The sequence below is a fragment of the Nyctereutes procyonoides genome, unplaced genomic scaffold (assembly GCF_905146905.1).
Source record: "Nyctereutes procyonoides isolate TBG_1078 unplaced genomic scaffold, NYPRO_anot_genome, whole genome shotgun sequence".
NCBI lineage: Eukaryota > Metazoa > Chordata > Mammalia > Carnivora > Canidae > Nyctereutes > Nyctereutes procyonoides.
This window is the reverse complement of record NW_026575044.1, coordinates 36,351,867-36,366,907: the sequence shown is the minus strand read 5'-3', so window position 1 is coordinate 36,366,907 and position 15,041 is coordinate 36,351,867. Positions and strand designations below refer to the sequence as shown.

Sequence of the window (15,041 nt, the reverse complement as noted above, 5' to 3'; positions counted from 1 at the left end):
TATCAAGCTCTACATTGGGCTCCCTGCTCTGTTTCTGCCTTTGCCTCACCCTGCCTCGTGTTCTCCCCTCTCTCATATAAATAAATAAAATCTTTATTTGCTTTCAATATCCAATGGGATTTTAGTTCTTGGACATTTAGTTTTATAATCTCTTCTGTAAAGTCCTCCTTTCTGAGGTTCAGTGGCATAAAAAAGTAGATGAGTATGAATTCAAATGGTATGTATGATATGTATCAATTTTAAAATTTGCATTTATTTTACATACCAAAGCATGAACCAAATTGGGCTGATAAAATGGCTTCGTTTTTCATTTTTCTACTCTTATGATTTTGGTTACCAATCTAATTTTCTACTTTTACCTTAATTTCAGTCGATTTCCCTCCTCATTCTAGAAATTAACAAAACTATTATGGTTTTTGTACACTTATCATACCCAATTTTTAGCAGGAAATAGAAGAATAAATCTTTAAAAATTATATTAATTCCATCCTCTGAGCACAGGTGTAAAGGTAATTTGGGTAATGAAAGCAAATGTACAGGACTGTGAACCCCTGAGGGTAAAGCATAAAGAATCCAAACACTCTTAAACTAGAAAAAGTAAAGTTAACTATGATCCATTTTTCTTAATGTATTGAAACCAAAAGCCACTGCTACTACTGGGGATTTTAGAAAATGGACCTACACAGATATTCCTATGACTGTGGATAGCGTTCTAAAAATTATCATATACTACATTTAAAAACTATTCTTATTAAGAGATGATGCATATTTTGAGCTTGAGTATTTATATCAAGACCAAGTATGTGGGGCACCTGGGTGGCTCAGTTGGTTGAGCGACCAACTCTTGATTTTGGCTCAGGTCATGATCTTAGGATTCTGAGATTAAGCCGCACGTCTGTCTGGCTCTGCACTCAGCAGGGAATCTGCTTGAGATTCTCTCTCTCCCTCTCTCTCTGCACTCCCCCCGCCCCTGCCAAAAAAGACCAAATATGTATGATTCTGAGTTATGGGATTGAAGAAGAGTGCCTACAGCTTTGGATTACAGTCTAAGCCTTATTGTGGCCCAGATCACAATTTGAATGAATGAATCAAGAATGATTTGAGACATGTTTGATCTTCGGAGATCTCAAAAGAGTCAGAAAGAGTTGTGTGTTTTGTATTGTATCTTATAGACCAAGAGTTTTCAAAGTGTGGCTCAGGGACCTCTGGGGTCTCCTAGATCCTCTCAGGAGGGTCTGTATGTCAAGACTATTTTCATAATAGCATTAAGACATTATTTGCCCTTTACACTCTCATTGTCTCATGAGTACACAGTGGAGTTTCCTAGAGGTTACTTGACAAGGGATGATATCATCTCTCTGACAGCTAGTAGAATTGCATATGTGTATATTCTTGTGTTTGAAACATCCTTTAATTTTGATTTAAAATACGAAAATATCAATAGATAATAACCCACATAAATCAAAGCCCTTTGTGGTCATCAATCATTTTAACTGTAAAGGCATCCTAAGATCAAAGACTTCGAAAACTCTACAATTAGTTCTACATTAATTGTAGAAAAGAATAAATACCATACATTCCACAAAATCCTAAAATACACTATAAAAGAAACCTGGAGTTCTGAAGGATGTGTTTAGTTGCTTAGTTTTGTCTATGCTACAATGGGCTACAGGCTACTACGGCCACAGTGTTGGAAAAACAATGACGTCTTGCCACCAGGTTAGCTATATTAGAAATCTACTAATACAGTATAAAAGTGCAATTTTGTTGTAAACCTTTTTCAAGAACATTAGGTAGAAGTCAGTCTCTATAGAGTCTCTACAACTTTGATCGAAGAGATTGAATAGGTTAAAATCTATTATTAATTCTGCTCCACAGTTTACATGCTAATTAAGTATCACTAGGTGTATTGGCCATATCCTTTACCGAGTCATAAAAACACAATGACTTATCTTTTGATACCTATTGCAGTAAGAATATATTTACAAACACAAATATAGGTTATATTAAGATTGACAATACTCTAACTTGGTCAATCTTCTATATTCAATTCCCAAACAGATATGATAGAGTAGAAATCTATTTTGAAGGGATAAAAAGTAAGACAGCAACTTTAATTTCAGTCCATGGACACCATTATGACAATGAAATGGGCTCACCCATTCATTCATATATTTTATATTTCACCACCTTAATCTGCTATTTGTTTACTCTTGGAACGATAACAGATGATAAAATGTAAATTCCTTATTTTGACACAGAATTCACATAAATTTGGCTTCCCCAGAGTCCAAGAAGGTACAAAGCTGTCCCAGGGTTCACAGTATAGGATGAGAAACAAAGGAGTGGGTATGGCTCTGAGTTCTTCCTTCATCCGGATCTCGTTGAAGGGACTCAATGCAAAAAAAAAATAACTATCCCTTTCCCCCATTTTAGGCTAAATAACTTTATTGTTAATAATAATGCTCATAATAATAAAACGATTTTGAGTTTGAATCCATTCTCCTCCAAAGGCACCAATGACATTTAATAAAAACATGTTACTCATAGAATTTCATCAGAAAAATGAGGATAAAGTACTGTGCCCATTTCTCAGATGAAGTAACAGAAAAAACAAAATAAGAGTTATCTTCCTTTCACCATCAGTAAGATTTCTAGGTTAGCATCCAGGTCTCTTACCTGTAATTTAACGACTGGTCTGTTGCCAAGAGTAATAAAACCAACCAAACATTTGTGTTCTATTTTCTGGTTTGTACCTTAGATTCAGACCTATTAACTTCATTTTTGCCTGACAGCAACCCCTTAAGTGTTAAACTTGTCTATCATTTCTTCATATCTGAGGTTCAGAGTCATTAATAAGGACCATTGCAACGTCACATATCTAGCAAGTGGACACTCAAGGCTAAACCTACTGTCTTTGGGGGCCACAATTTTTAACTAGATTATTACTAAGTAATAATTATTCTAGTTAATTAAGTGTAAGAAACGTACTGGACATGAGTACAGCTTCTTTCTTCTCTTTCCTTCTCCCTTCCAATTTTGAACCCCTCCGGACAACAATAACTTGGACGTCCATCCAGCTTGGAGTCCAGTGGGAACAGAACATGAATAAAACAGGATTGGGGAGAGTGGGCCATGACAGCGAGGTGAATGATCCCACAGTCCAATAAACCTGACCCCTAAGCCTATCACACTGGGTCAGAAGGTCCAATTATAGGTCTGTTCTAGTTCTTTTTATGATTGACAGCAGCCAGAGGCAAAATTACTTTGGTGTCTGTTAATCCAGCCTCTAATTTTCCCTTTGCCCCAATACACACTGAGCATCATGGTGGCCCAGGGTGAGTGATACTGTGAATCCAGATTTAAAATGCCCTTGTTTCCTATAAGAAGAGCAACTGAGTTCAATCCCGGTTCTCCTCATGGAGACATTACCTGAAGCTCTGTTTGGAAGAAAAACTTCTGTGGACATTGTGTGCAGTCATAGATCTTGTCTTCTTGTCCATGGGCAGAGAAAATATGCTGCTGCAACTTGTTTGCTTGAACAAACACTGCAACGGTAAAAAGAGGATGAACTCTGGGTTATTTTCTTTCTGTGATGCCTCCCCCTGAAGAGCCCCAGACCCAGCCGACCGAATAGCACACCTTCTGGGTGTGACCACTGCCAGTCACTGGGGAGGGCCGAGTCACATTTGCTTGTGGTCAGGTCCCTGGCTCTTGTGAAGGTGCACTCTACCAAGCACCTAATTCAACCCAAACAGCTCCAAAGTAAAGGTTTATCGAGGCCCTGCTCCCTATAAATCTTTTAAAAATAAAGCTGAAAATTGTCAAATGCACAGCACCATCTGAACAGAAAGGACTCTTATTTCTCAGCAACCCACAGGTTAAGAAATCATACATGCCAAAACCCTGTTTATTGTATTTGCCTAAAGTTATAGCTAGCAAACAGTTCTCTATTTAAATGTGTTAATGCTAAAAATTATATCCCACAGCTACTCTGGGGCACTGTCTATAAATGTGAAACAGAACGGCAGGTAAATTCTCTTTGGATACTTTAAGATCAACTCAGCCTACACACTGAATGCAAGGGTTTCAATAATATAAACATGTTCAATTTTAATGACTACAAAACAAGGCCCTAAGACTGTGTAACAGTTTACCTAGGAGACATACTATTAATAATTAAATTGTATATGCCAGAGGCAGTGTTTGGGTTGGCAGAACTGACTTCTGATGGATGCCTGCTGCACTGTGACCTAAAAAAGTTTGCATCTACAATATTAATCTGTATAGGCAGGGAAAGGATTTATTAAAGATGTTGGCATTTGACTTTGACTCCACTCTAATCATTAAAATTATTCTAATTGCCAGCCAACCTAAAATATTAGAATATTGTTCTTGTGAGTCATACATTTTAATCACATTTTTCATTACCTTAAAAAACTACTCAGATTTCTTCTCTCCCACCTAACATGCTTTATATTGGAAGGTTTTTTTTTTTTTCTTTCTTTTAATTGTTATTTTAAAAATTACTTCCAGGTACACTAAAACAATTCAGGTCTGTCAGCACAGAAAATCCGGACTGCTCATGTTTAATGCATTTTTGTCTCTTACCTACATCAACAAAAAGAAATGTTTTTTTTTTTTTTTATACCAATTTGCCACTGATCTCCATATAACAGAACATTTTATGAGGCTTCTGGCTACAACATCAAATAACTATTTTATTAGGGGTCTTAATCATGAGAAGATCTATGACCCAGTCTTCTTTATGAAGACTTATTATGAGCTTTTATAGAGAACCCAGACTCCTGACTCATTGTGTCTTAAGATAAATGCTATGCTATGGTAAAAATATAACAATATATACTTTTATCTTAACTACAGAGAACAGACTACAGGTTACCAGAGGGGAGGTGGTTGGGGGATGGGTGAAATAGGCGATGGGGAATAAGGAGGGCACTTTTGATGAGAACTTGGGTGATGTATAGAAGTGCTGAATCACTATATTGTATACATGAAACTAATAGTAGACTGTACGCTAACTGGAATTTAAATACAAACTTTAAAAAACCAAAGAATTTTAAAAAGCAAGCCTTCCTCTCCCTCCAAAAAAACCCGATATATATATATATTTTAAATACAAACCAAAAGAATAAAAAAAAGTTCCATAAGAAGGAGTGGCTTATGGAATTACTGAAAGAGGAGGAGCCTCACAGGCAAATGTTGAAGGCAGAGCCATCACCCTATTCAAGTACTACTTGTGGTAACTGGACAATGAACATGGCCCCCCTCTCATTTTGTTTAAGGACAGAAATCTATAGGTTGAACAGTGAAGGTTAATAACCAATGTCTGGAATCTTGCTCTGTAGACAAAGAAGCCAATTTTGAGAGAAGGATGTATTTTTGTTTTGTTTTGCTTTTTTTTTTTTTTTTGACAAATAAGAAGGAAACATAGCCTTGAGGGGCTTGACCATCGAGTTCAAGACACATGCAAAATGATCACAAAGGATTTTCCAAAATAACTTTGTCACTGTTAGGGGAGTACCAGGAATGTGTATGATCCTATTTCAACCCTAAGGGGTTCAAATTATAGTTTCTGATGTATGTTTTTTTTTTGCTGAAAACTCTAGTGCTACAACATTCAATAAAAGTTTCTTCTCAAAAGTGTAAATTTCTATCAACTTCTACTTTAAAAATCCAACTTCATAGGAAATAAACGCTTCCTCTAATCTGTTCATCTCATCTGTTTTCTAGTTTCAAGAATTTGAACTAGAGGTTTTAATAATATCTTTTTGATTTCTTCTGGGGAACGTTACAAAATTCTCCATGTTGAAGTAACAGACAGGGGCTGGCAACACGGCTGCATTTTTAGTTACATGGCTTGTGATTATTAAGAAGTCGTTTTGTGCAGGCACTCCGCCTTGGTAACCTTTTAACACCAAGAGGAGAAAAGTGAACAAAACATGGATGTCGTTTTCCAAATGGAAAAGTGCAAAGTTCTGTGAGAGCTCGAAATGCCATTTGTTCATCCTGACAGTTAACCTTCCTGCCCATCTGAGCCTTTAAGTAGGCAGCAATCAATAATGCTAATAAGCAGAAATCAAACATCTTCTCCCCAAATTGAATTGAAGTCATAGCTGCAAGAGGCTGTAGCAGTGGGGATACGTCTTGGTAGTAAGGACATGATCTGGCCACGGGGATCTCTAGAGTTTCCTACCTGTAAAGCAGACGGGGCACTTGAAGGTACCTCCCATTCCTTCGAAGCTGTGCTCTATCAGATGGCACTGGAGTTTGGCAGGGGAGTCGAAGGTCTGGCTGCAGAGTTTGCACTCATGGTTCAGTCCCTCATCTGTTAAGGAGAATAAAAATTGGAGCAGAAAAATTGAAAAATTGAAACCCACCATATCTCTAAAAGACAAGTGAATTCTCTATAACCACACACATTAAATGATTTCCGTGACCAAATATAAATATGTAAGTAGCACATATGTTTTTTGGTTATTATTTCACAGAACCTATGAATTTTTATCAGTTCAAAAACATTTCTGGAATTTAAAAATCCAAAGATAACCAGAAGATAGGGTTTGTCTTTGGGTAACGCACTTTATTAAGCTTTTGAAGTTTGATTAGACGTCACTGCTAGGGCATCTCCTTTTCACTATTGTGATTTTATGGCTGTGTATTTCTAAAGTCCTACAATAATGGACCCGTAGAAAAATGGATAGCTTCTTCTCAGGCCTCCCCTCTGGATTACTTTGAAGGTTCTACAAGTTTCTGTTCCCAACTATAAGGTTTTTAGAGGTATTCCCACAAACTTTCTTTTCCTATTCCCAAGCTATTCAGGTGATTTTGAAAAACTATTAATGCTTATAGCATTATAAATGCTTTCTTTTCATTTATCCTATAAATGCTTTCTTTTCCAGCATGGTACTCCCAGCTCCACATATCTTCTCAGTTCAATGCTCCCTCTGCTTTGTAAGGCAGTTTCAATTTCACCTTGCGATCTAGACTGTCCTTCTCCAAAGGAATTTCTAACAACTCCACACTCACTTTTGACTACTCCTGGATTTTTCTTTGATACCTTTGGAACAAGATAGTAGAAGAATATTTTGATGTAATAATAATTGCTACATAATGTGAAGAGGTTCTGTTGTTGACAGACACCATTATATATATATATATTTTTTTACATTTATTTATGATAGTCACACAGAGAGAGAGAGAGAGGCAGAGACACAGGCAGAGGGAGAAGCAGGCTCCATGCAGGGAGCCCGACGCGGGACTTGATCCCAGGACTCCAGGATCGCACCCTGGGCCAAAGGCAGGCGCCAAACCGCTGAGCCACCCAGGGATCCCCAAGACACCATTATTTTTATGTTGCTTTTCTCCTCATCAAAGTGTTTCTGAAATTTAAAATTTAAGGATTACTCCAACTTATTTCAATTCGCAATTATAAGAACTGAAAACCAGTAGCGCTAGAACGAACAACGTCACGTTTCTTTAGTGTTTTCTGTGTTTCACAGGCTGTTGTTCTAAGTGCTGACGGAGATAAATTCGTTTAATTTAACAACTACTATTAGTCGCATTTTATAGATGAGAAAAACGAGGCCCACAGAGTTTAAGTGATTTTTTTTTTTTCTGAGTCACAGAGGCAATAATACTTGGTGTAGCCAGAACTTAACTCCAGGCATCTTGGCCTCAAGGGCCAGGATCTCAGCAAACAGGCTATAGCATACACCAGCGACTCCCCGACGACTTCTCAGAGAGAGTTAGGGCTGAGAGGCTGCAATTTAACCTAGCTTGTTATCTTTTAACCTAGCTTGTGATTTAACCTAGTTTGTTAGTTGGTCCGAGGGTTGTGGGTTATTAAGCTGTTTAACCTAGTTTGTTATACTTTTATCTTCTATTTGCAGTGATTAAAAATGTTATTAAGGCACATTAGTGTCAGATATTCTAGGTCTACGGAATAAAAAGCATATTCACACTGTGGAGGCAACAAGTCTATCCTCCAAAGGTATCTCCTTTCGTGCAACACAACATGCACATGTAAGTCCTCCACTGGCTGATATCACTGGCAACACGAAGGCTCAATTACAAAGTGAATTATTATTAGCTAACTCGGAGTAAAATCGCTCTATTTGTATTCCTAATCTCTCTTCCCACACAAGTATGAGTCTTTAGAAGCAGAGGATTGGAATTTGTAAAAAGAGAAGCAAAGCACTAATTAAGCCACCCAGTACTGTCTACATTTCACAAGAGATAAAAACCTACTCTGTATTTGGGTGGCACAGTAAATTCCTTGATTATAATTATGTAAGAAGGAGTTTAATTGTGCATACTGACATGACAAGGGGTTATACAAAAAGCTTTAGGGATTATATAAGATCAAGGGGTTTTCATCTGTTCCTTTCTCTTTCTTTTTTCAATCCTGAAGTCACCAACATTTTCCCAAATTTTAGATCTTAAGAAATATTGGGAATACTGTTTATTGTAGGGAATTGGGTCACTAAGTTGATCAACAGAATTTGCCAAATTTAAATGTTTTCTATTTCCTCAATTCTGCATACCTTACTTTGGTGGAAAGAAGGTAACCAAGAGTTCTGCTTTCATCTTTAAATCTGTGTTTCACACAAGAACCAAGATGTGGCCTATGGATGTGAGCAGGTATACACATTTGTTTCAGAATTCTTTTTTATAAGATTTTATTTATTTATTCATGAGAGACACAGAGAGAGGCAGAGATGTAGGCAAAGAAGCAGATTTCCTGCAGGGAGCCCAATGTGGGACTCGATCCCAGGACCCCAGGATCACGACCTGAGCCAAAGGCAGACGCTCAACCACTGAGCCACCCAGGTGCCCCAGATTCAGAATTCTTAACCCTACAATATTTGTGAAGTGACACATATGAGCCTGGTTGGCTTTCTAGAGGACAATGACTGACTGACAAACACAAAGTGAATCCTGCAAGTTAAAATGATCTTTAATGTGATGTTGTCATTTCTTGACTATGCGTATTTTGTTTGGAAAACTAATAGAAGGGGAGAAAGATATGTATTGCGTGAATACAAAGAAAATGTCCTTATCAATTTTTATTTCCCATCCTAAGAACAGAGAAGTTCCATCATAAAACGTTGCATAATGCAAACTTAGTCAAGTGAATTCACAAGAAGGTGACACACAGCCTTAAAGCATTTATGTATTATTAGTGCAGACTTAGTTTTCATCAATCCCATACTTGGTGAAGGCACTATGATAGCAATGATCATAAAGATAGCTTCTAGCATTTTCAGAACTTTTTATAGTGTAACAGCACATTTTAATATCGAAAAAAATATTGGGAGTTCTACATTTCTAAGTTATACAAAGGTCTTTTCCAACAAGTAACTTTTCCTAGCGATTTGAGTAGGATGGAATATATATCTGAATTACCACACAGCAATGGAGGAGGAGTGAAAGCCAGGGTGCTCCGAGCTAGACAGGGTACACCTGTACACCTGTCTCCCACCTTCATTAACTTCCCTGGTCATTTCCCCCGTGCTCACACTTGCTTATTTCCACAGGGTCAAGTGGATAATGAGTGAGCAAGACAGGAGGACCCAAAACATTTTTATCACTCATTAACAGAACTCATTTTGTATTTTTTAACTGCAGAAGGGGGCAAGATAGTAATGGCAAACTAAAAAAATGCATTTATAGTAAGGATTTCAAAAGTTTATCCTTACTCGGAGTCTCTGTGTAACTCAGCTCCTGTACATTCTCTATTTACACTGTGTGGCTAAGTGCAGTGTCTTAATTTTCAAAGACTTTCTAAAAAGAATCCTCAGTACTGGGGGATCAACCTTAGGTAAGCCTTGTTTCCTTTCAAAACTGAGCTTCTCTCTTCTTGCTATCTGGGATGAGGTAGTAAGGAGCTGGAAGGTAGCACTGTGGTTTTAATTTAAAGTTGCCATTCCTGAGGTGGCACTATCAACACCTCCGATTTCAGGGGAACTTAAGCCTCAGGCTCAGGATTTTGCCTACAAAGCCATAACTTGCACCTTGTCTTTCTATCTCCCTTCTTCCTAAAGGTGCCAAAAGCCTAAAAATTCAATCAAAGTAACCATCTCTGCTCTCCGGAAAGGTAGCAGCTGACAGTAATTGGATAATACAGTCTGACTCATTTATTAAAAAGAGATTCTGAGTCAATTGATTTAATAACCATTACAATATTCCATTAAGGATATAATAGGTTAGTGCAGCCCTATTTTTTTTATTGAGTTATAGATGAGATCTATGGATGAAATGTCTAGATTTTTCTTCCCTTTCTGCTTATCTAGAGTCTCCAGATTTTCCACAATGAGCCTAATTTGCCTTTGTAGGTGACTTTGAAAGTTAAAGACTAAAAACTGCTACTCGTGCTAGCCCTTATTAACTACAACACTCAAATTCCGATAGCCAAAGAGTTATCAGGAAATGGGCAACAGTATGGAGGACAGAAAAACTGCAGTACTGCACACTAGGCTGAGGGGTATTCTAGCCAAGTACACTTGAGAGCAGAAATGAGCACAGGGAAAGGGAGAAAGAAACATCAGAGTGAAGATTAGTCAACTGAATGAGGAGAATATGGAGCTTTCAAAAATAAACCTGCATCTTTCCAGAACAAACAGAAAATCCCTGTTTGTTGTGTGCTGGTGGAGGGGAGCATGCGTGTGGCCAGCACTATGGGTCCAAGGTCAGGAAGGGCAAGAGTGGAGCTGGCACCACCGAGAACATGTTGCAGGCCAGCAACTTCCCGTGCCCGTCAACCACTTTAAAGCACGGCCAGAGACGGTGTGGGTATAATTGAGAAATCATTTCCCACGTATAGAAATTTCAGCTCAAATAATTACTTCCACTTGTTAATCTCCATTTAAGTGTGAATGTAAATGTAAACAGGAATGGAGTCTACATAGAAGACACTGATGCTAATGTAAATATTTACTTCACTATTAAATGTTTCAAAGGAAAAGAGTCTGAATACATAATTGCAATACAACCTGATGATCATTTACAAAACTTTGTGCTCTAAGGACAAAATCTGTTTGTCTGAGGCCAGTTCAAAGGGGAATGGTAATTTCTATCTCTCCAATTTAGAAAACGTTGACCAACACTGCTATTAATCAGCCAGCTTTGTAACAGAAAAAAGAAATAATAGTTGCCATTTGGATGCTCCAGCACAACTCAAGTTATAAGCTCCAACATGGCAATTGTTAGCTTAACAGAAGACACTGACATTTCAATATAAGCTTTAAACAAGAGAAACCCTTTAAGCAGCCTCCAGACTGTGTGTCCCATGTTTATACTCCTTTTCCTTCAATAAAAACAAAAATCTAGAGCAGCTACAAGCAAATGTTCAGTGGTTGACTTACATGCAGCTGTTATCTCAGGAATCACTGGGGGCCCCCTTAGATCGTCTGATCAACACTGCAGCCATTACGAGGACCAATTTGTAACGGTTGATAAGTAGAACTCCTTCTCTTATTTACCCTCGAGACTGGCCAGAAGGGTCCTCCAGCCTCTTCCACTGCATAAATCTATAGGCTAAAGTCCAAAGATACAAACCCCTCTTGGTGCATCATCATGTGGCAGGGGCGATACTTAAAAAGCTCTGATCTGAGTGGGAGTAAACTCTGCCCTTGGAATCCAAACAGAGGAATCAAATGCCCTGCAGTTGTAATTTTTCCAGTTCGAACGTGTATACCGCTATATCCTTACATATATTTTTAAATCCAAGAAAACTATGCCCCAAACCAATTCCCAACCCCCAACCCTTTACTCTGCTTCTCCTCTTCCCCGAGTTAATTTCCAAGCACACATTTATAAGCTCGGGGTCTGAGGAGTAACAAAGAAAAGCCACACATGACAAAACTCACCCCTCGGCTACATTGGCTCACCCTAGAAACCAGGAGTAGAAAAATAGGCAGAGTGTGCTGTAATTTGCCATGCGCGCAGCTATCACATCTCTCTTAGATCCATGGAGCTCGGGCCACTGTGATTTGTCGTGTTCTACACGGCACATACTTCACGGCTGCAACCCCAGCACGCCGAGGTGCTGATTTGGCAATGGAGAGTATTACTTGGGCGCCAAGGTCTGCCAGTAGATTAGTCATCAAGGCCCCAAAGTAAGGCCGAATTCGAGAGTCCTGAACGTGACATGGACCCTTTCCTTCTCACACTAGTTAAAAAGCTCTGCCCTGCTTGGCTGCACAATTCGACAGGAATATGCAAGTCGCCTGAAGACTGACCCTTGCCCCTTCCTGGATTTTCTCTCATTGGCGGGACGGCAGTGTCTGCCACCACTGTCAGGATTTCTATGCCACACAAGAGAGGAATCCGCGATCCAAGCGTGAGATTCACAGTAAGAGAGAAAGGGCATCGGGGATGCTTGGAGAAAATGAGCACCAGGTGCCTTGACTTTGAAGGGCCACATGGGCCACCCTTCGGTACCGCGAGGAAAGCAAACTGATATGCGTCCTGTGTGTCTCAGTCAGAATTTTATTTCAAGGAGCATCAACAAGGTGCAAGCCTGCATTTAACTCTGTTACTCCCTGGTTTTGGCCCAGGGTCTTAAAGGCGACAACGCTTTCGGACTTTATAAGCAAAGCCACTGATACTGACACTGTTATTTCCTGTCTTGAACTTCTCATTATCAGCAGGGCTGGAGCAGGAAATGATTCAACTGGGGTAGGCTGCATTGTACCCAGCAGATTTTAAAGAGCCCAGGGGCTGCCTGGAGCCCCATAAACATCAGCAGCTTGGAAGCTAGCAGGAGGTCCAGGTGGGCCAGGATGGGAGAGGCAGGCAGGGGGATTTTAGATGCTCTGAGATGCAGTATTGTCCAATTCTTTGGCGATTATTATCGGTCGTGGATATTAGTTATTTGAACATTCTCATGTAGGAGGAAACACTGGAATACTGTTCAAACAATACACAATAAAACAAACAACCTACTAAAAAAGGTGGTTTCCCTCTACCTGTGGGCACTCAGCAGTGATATTTTGGCACACATCTGAAATTAAGGATGAGCATGTAGACAACAGATATTTTCCAAACCTGACCAGTGTGTTGGCGCCTCCAGGTTGTCAGCCTTCTTTACCTCCCCAATCTAAACAGGAGCCCACAGTTGAAGTCTCAGAGATAGCATACAGTGCCAGCAAATAGCTTTAAAGTTAAAAATCTGGGCTTATAGCATTTTCACTTAAACAAAATAATAATCAGTTTTTGGTAACGCATTGATAAAATCGCGTTGAGTTCCACTCACCCCTCTCCCAGAAAAAGCATTCTTAACTAAGCATTCTAAACTAACGCTGTTTCTCAGTAAAAAGACTGTGACCCCTACAAAAGGCAAAGGTGGGGACAGGGTTAGGAGTGAGGACTGTGACTAGCTAAGTCTCAAGTACATCCTTTTGACCCGTTTCTGTAGAATATGGAGTGGCTTAAAAAAAAAAAAAAAGTTAGCTTGTGGAATAAAGCTTTAACTTCAGCATATGCCTGTGCATTGCACTGAAAGGAATCCAGGTTCCTTGAAGTTAATTTTCCCCTTATTTCTGCTCACTTGAATACATAAAAGTAATCTTTTTTTCTTGCACAAAGTTTTCACCACCTAAGCTTTAGTGCTGCAACGTTCTTTGCCTTGACAGCAAATTTCTGAGCACACAAGACAATATAAAAATTTACTTCCCTTTTGCATAATGATTAGACATACAATAGGACTGGAAATAGCAGGTTTCCAAATCAGTAATGCCTATCAGCTCTTGCCTTGCCTGGTAAAGAGTGGTGGAGAGCAGCTCAGGTCATCTCAACACAAGGGAGTGGCAAGCACTGAGTTTGGGGTTAGTCATTAATTTGTGTCACAAAGCAAGTTTCAGGAGGGCAAGGACGTTGTCGTTTGTGCATCGATGAATGCCAAATACCTTAAACAGTACAGGGCTCATAGTTGGAATGAAATAAATATGTACTGAATTTATGGGAAATATACCTTTAGCTAGTCCTACATCTAATTTCAATTAGAACAAAATGCCAAGACGAACACCAAAAACAGTATTTATTATTTATCAATTGTTTTAAGAGTTTTCTCCATTCCCTTGTACATTAAGCCTCATGTGATGACACATTTGGACCACCCAAATTTACCCTACACTGCTTGCCTTCATTATTTCCTGAAATGCGATTAAAACCCTCTGGTAAATAAAGCATGAATAAAATATAACTGTCTTATTTGCCAGTTTATCTTTGGCAAGAGACTGGTGAGCCCCAATTTATCCCCTATTTCAAGGGGAAAAGTGCTATCCTGCATTTTATATCTGAAACACAAAAAAAGAACCCTGTGTAAGAAGGGATAATTACCTTTTATTTGCCCTAAGTCACAGAGAAGGCTCTCCATCACACATCCATGACCCATAGTTATTTTTTTAAACGATTTTTGTTAATAGTTATGTATTCTTACATCACAAAGTTCCATCCTTTTAACTAATTGGTTAAATCAGATGTATGCATTGATTACACTCTTTGCTTAAAAATTCTCTTGTTTGATATTAAATACCTACTCTTAATGCTCTCACATCTGGGATTTCTGGCACTGGTGGAAGTACAGGTATATTTACATTCGAGTACTGCACGAAAACCTCTCCCAAATTGGTAAAATTGAAAAAGGACAGCTCATGCAGCATAAACCAAATGTAACCTGCTTTAGAGTTAAATATATCAGGAAAACATCTTGGGGTACTGAGACAGTGTAACAGTCAATATTAATTCTGCACAGCAGTGAGCCGGCCACGGGAGCCACACACTGGACACAGTTCTCATCAGGTACGCGTTCGTGTTACTGTGCCGGGTTTATGGCCGGGGTCAGGGCCTTTTCTTTTGTTTACCTTCTTCTTCTTGGCATAAAGCCACTAGTTATCTGAAGGAGAAAGTCTCCGAACGCTGAGAAGCTGTTTATCTTTGCTAGAAAGCATTGCTTGCTATTGCTGATGATTTTAAAACAAAATAACAAAACAAAACAAACAAAAGAAATGGAACAA

The 15,041-nt window shown here is 38.9% G+C and overlaps 1 protein-coding gene across 5 annotated transcripts in view; it reads right to left on the bottom strand.

Moving 5' to 3' along the window:
• ZNF521 (zinc finger protein 521) overlaps positions 1–15,041 on the bottom strand; it is a 275,173-nt gene that overhangs the window by 23,301 nt on the left and 236,831 nt on the right. For all 5 annotated transcript variants that reach the window (XM_055324574.1, XM_055324571.1, XM_055324570.1 and 2 more), the window contains 2 exons: positions 6,218–6,349; positions 3,433–3,548 (listed from right to left, as the gene is read on the bottom strand). In XM_055324574.1, the coding sequence (XP_055180549.1) occupies positions 3,433–3,548; positions 6,218–6,349 (248 nt within the window). The remainder of the gene's footprint in view (positions 1–3,432; positions 3,549–6,217; positions 6,350–15,041) is intronic.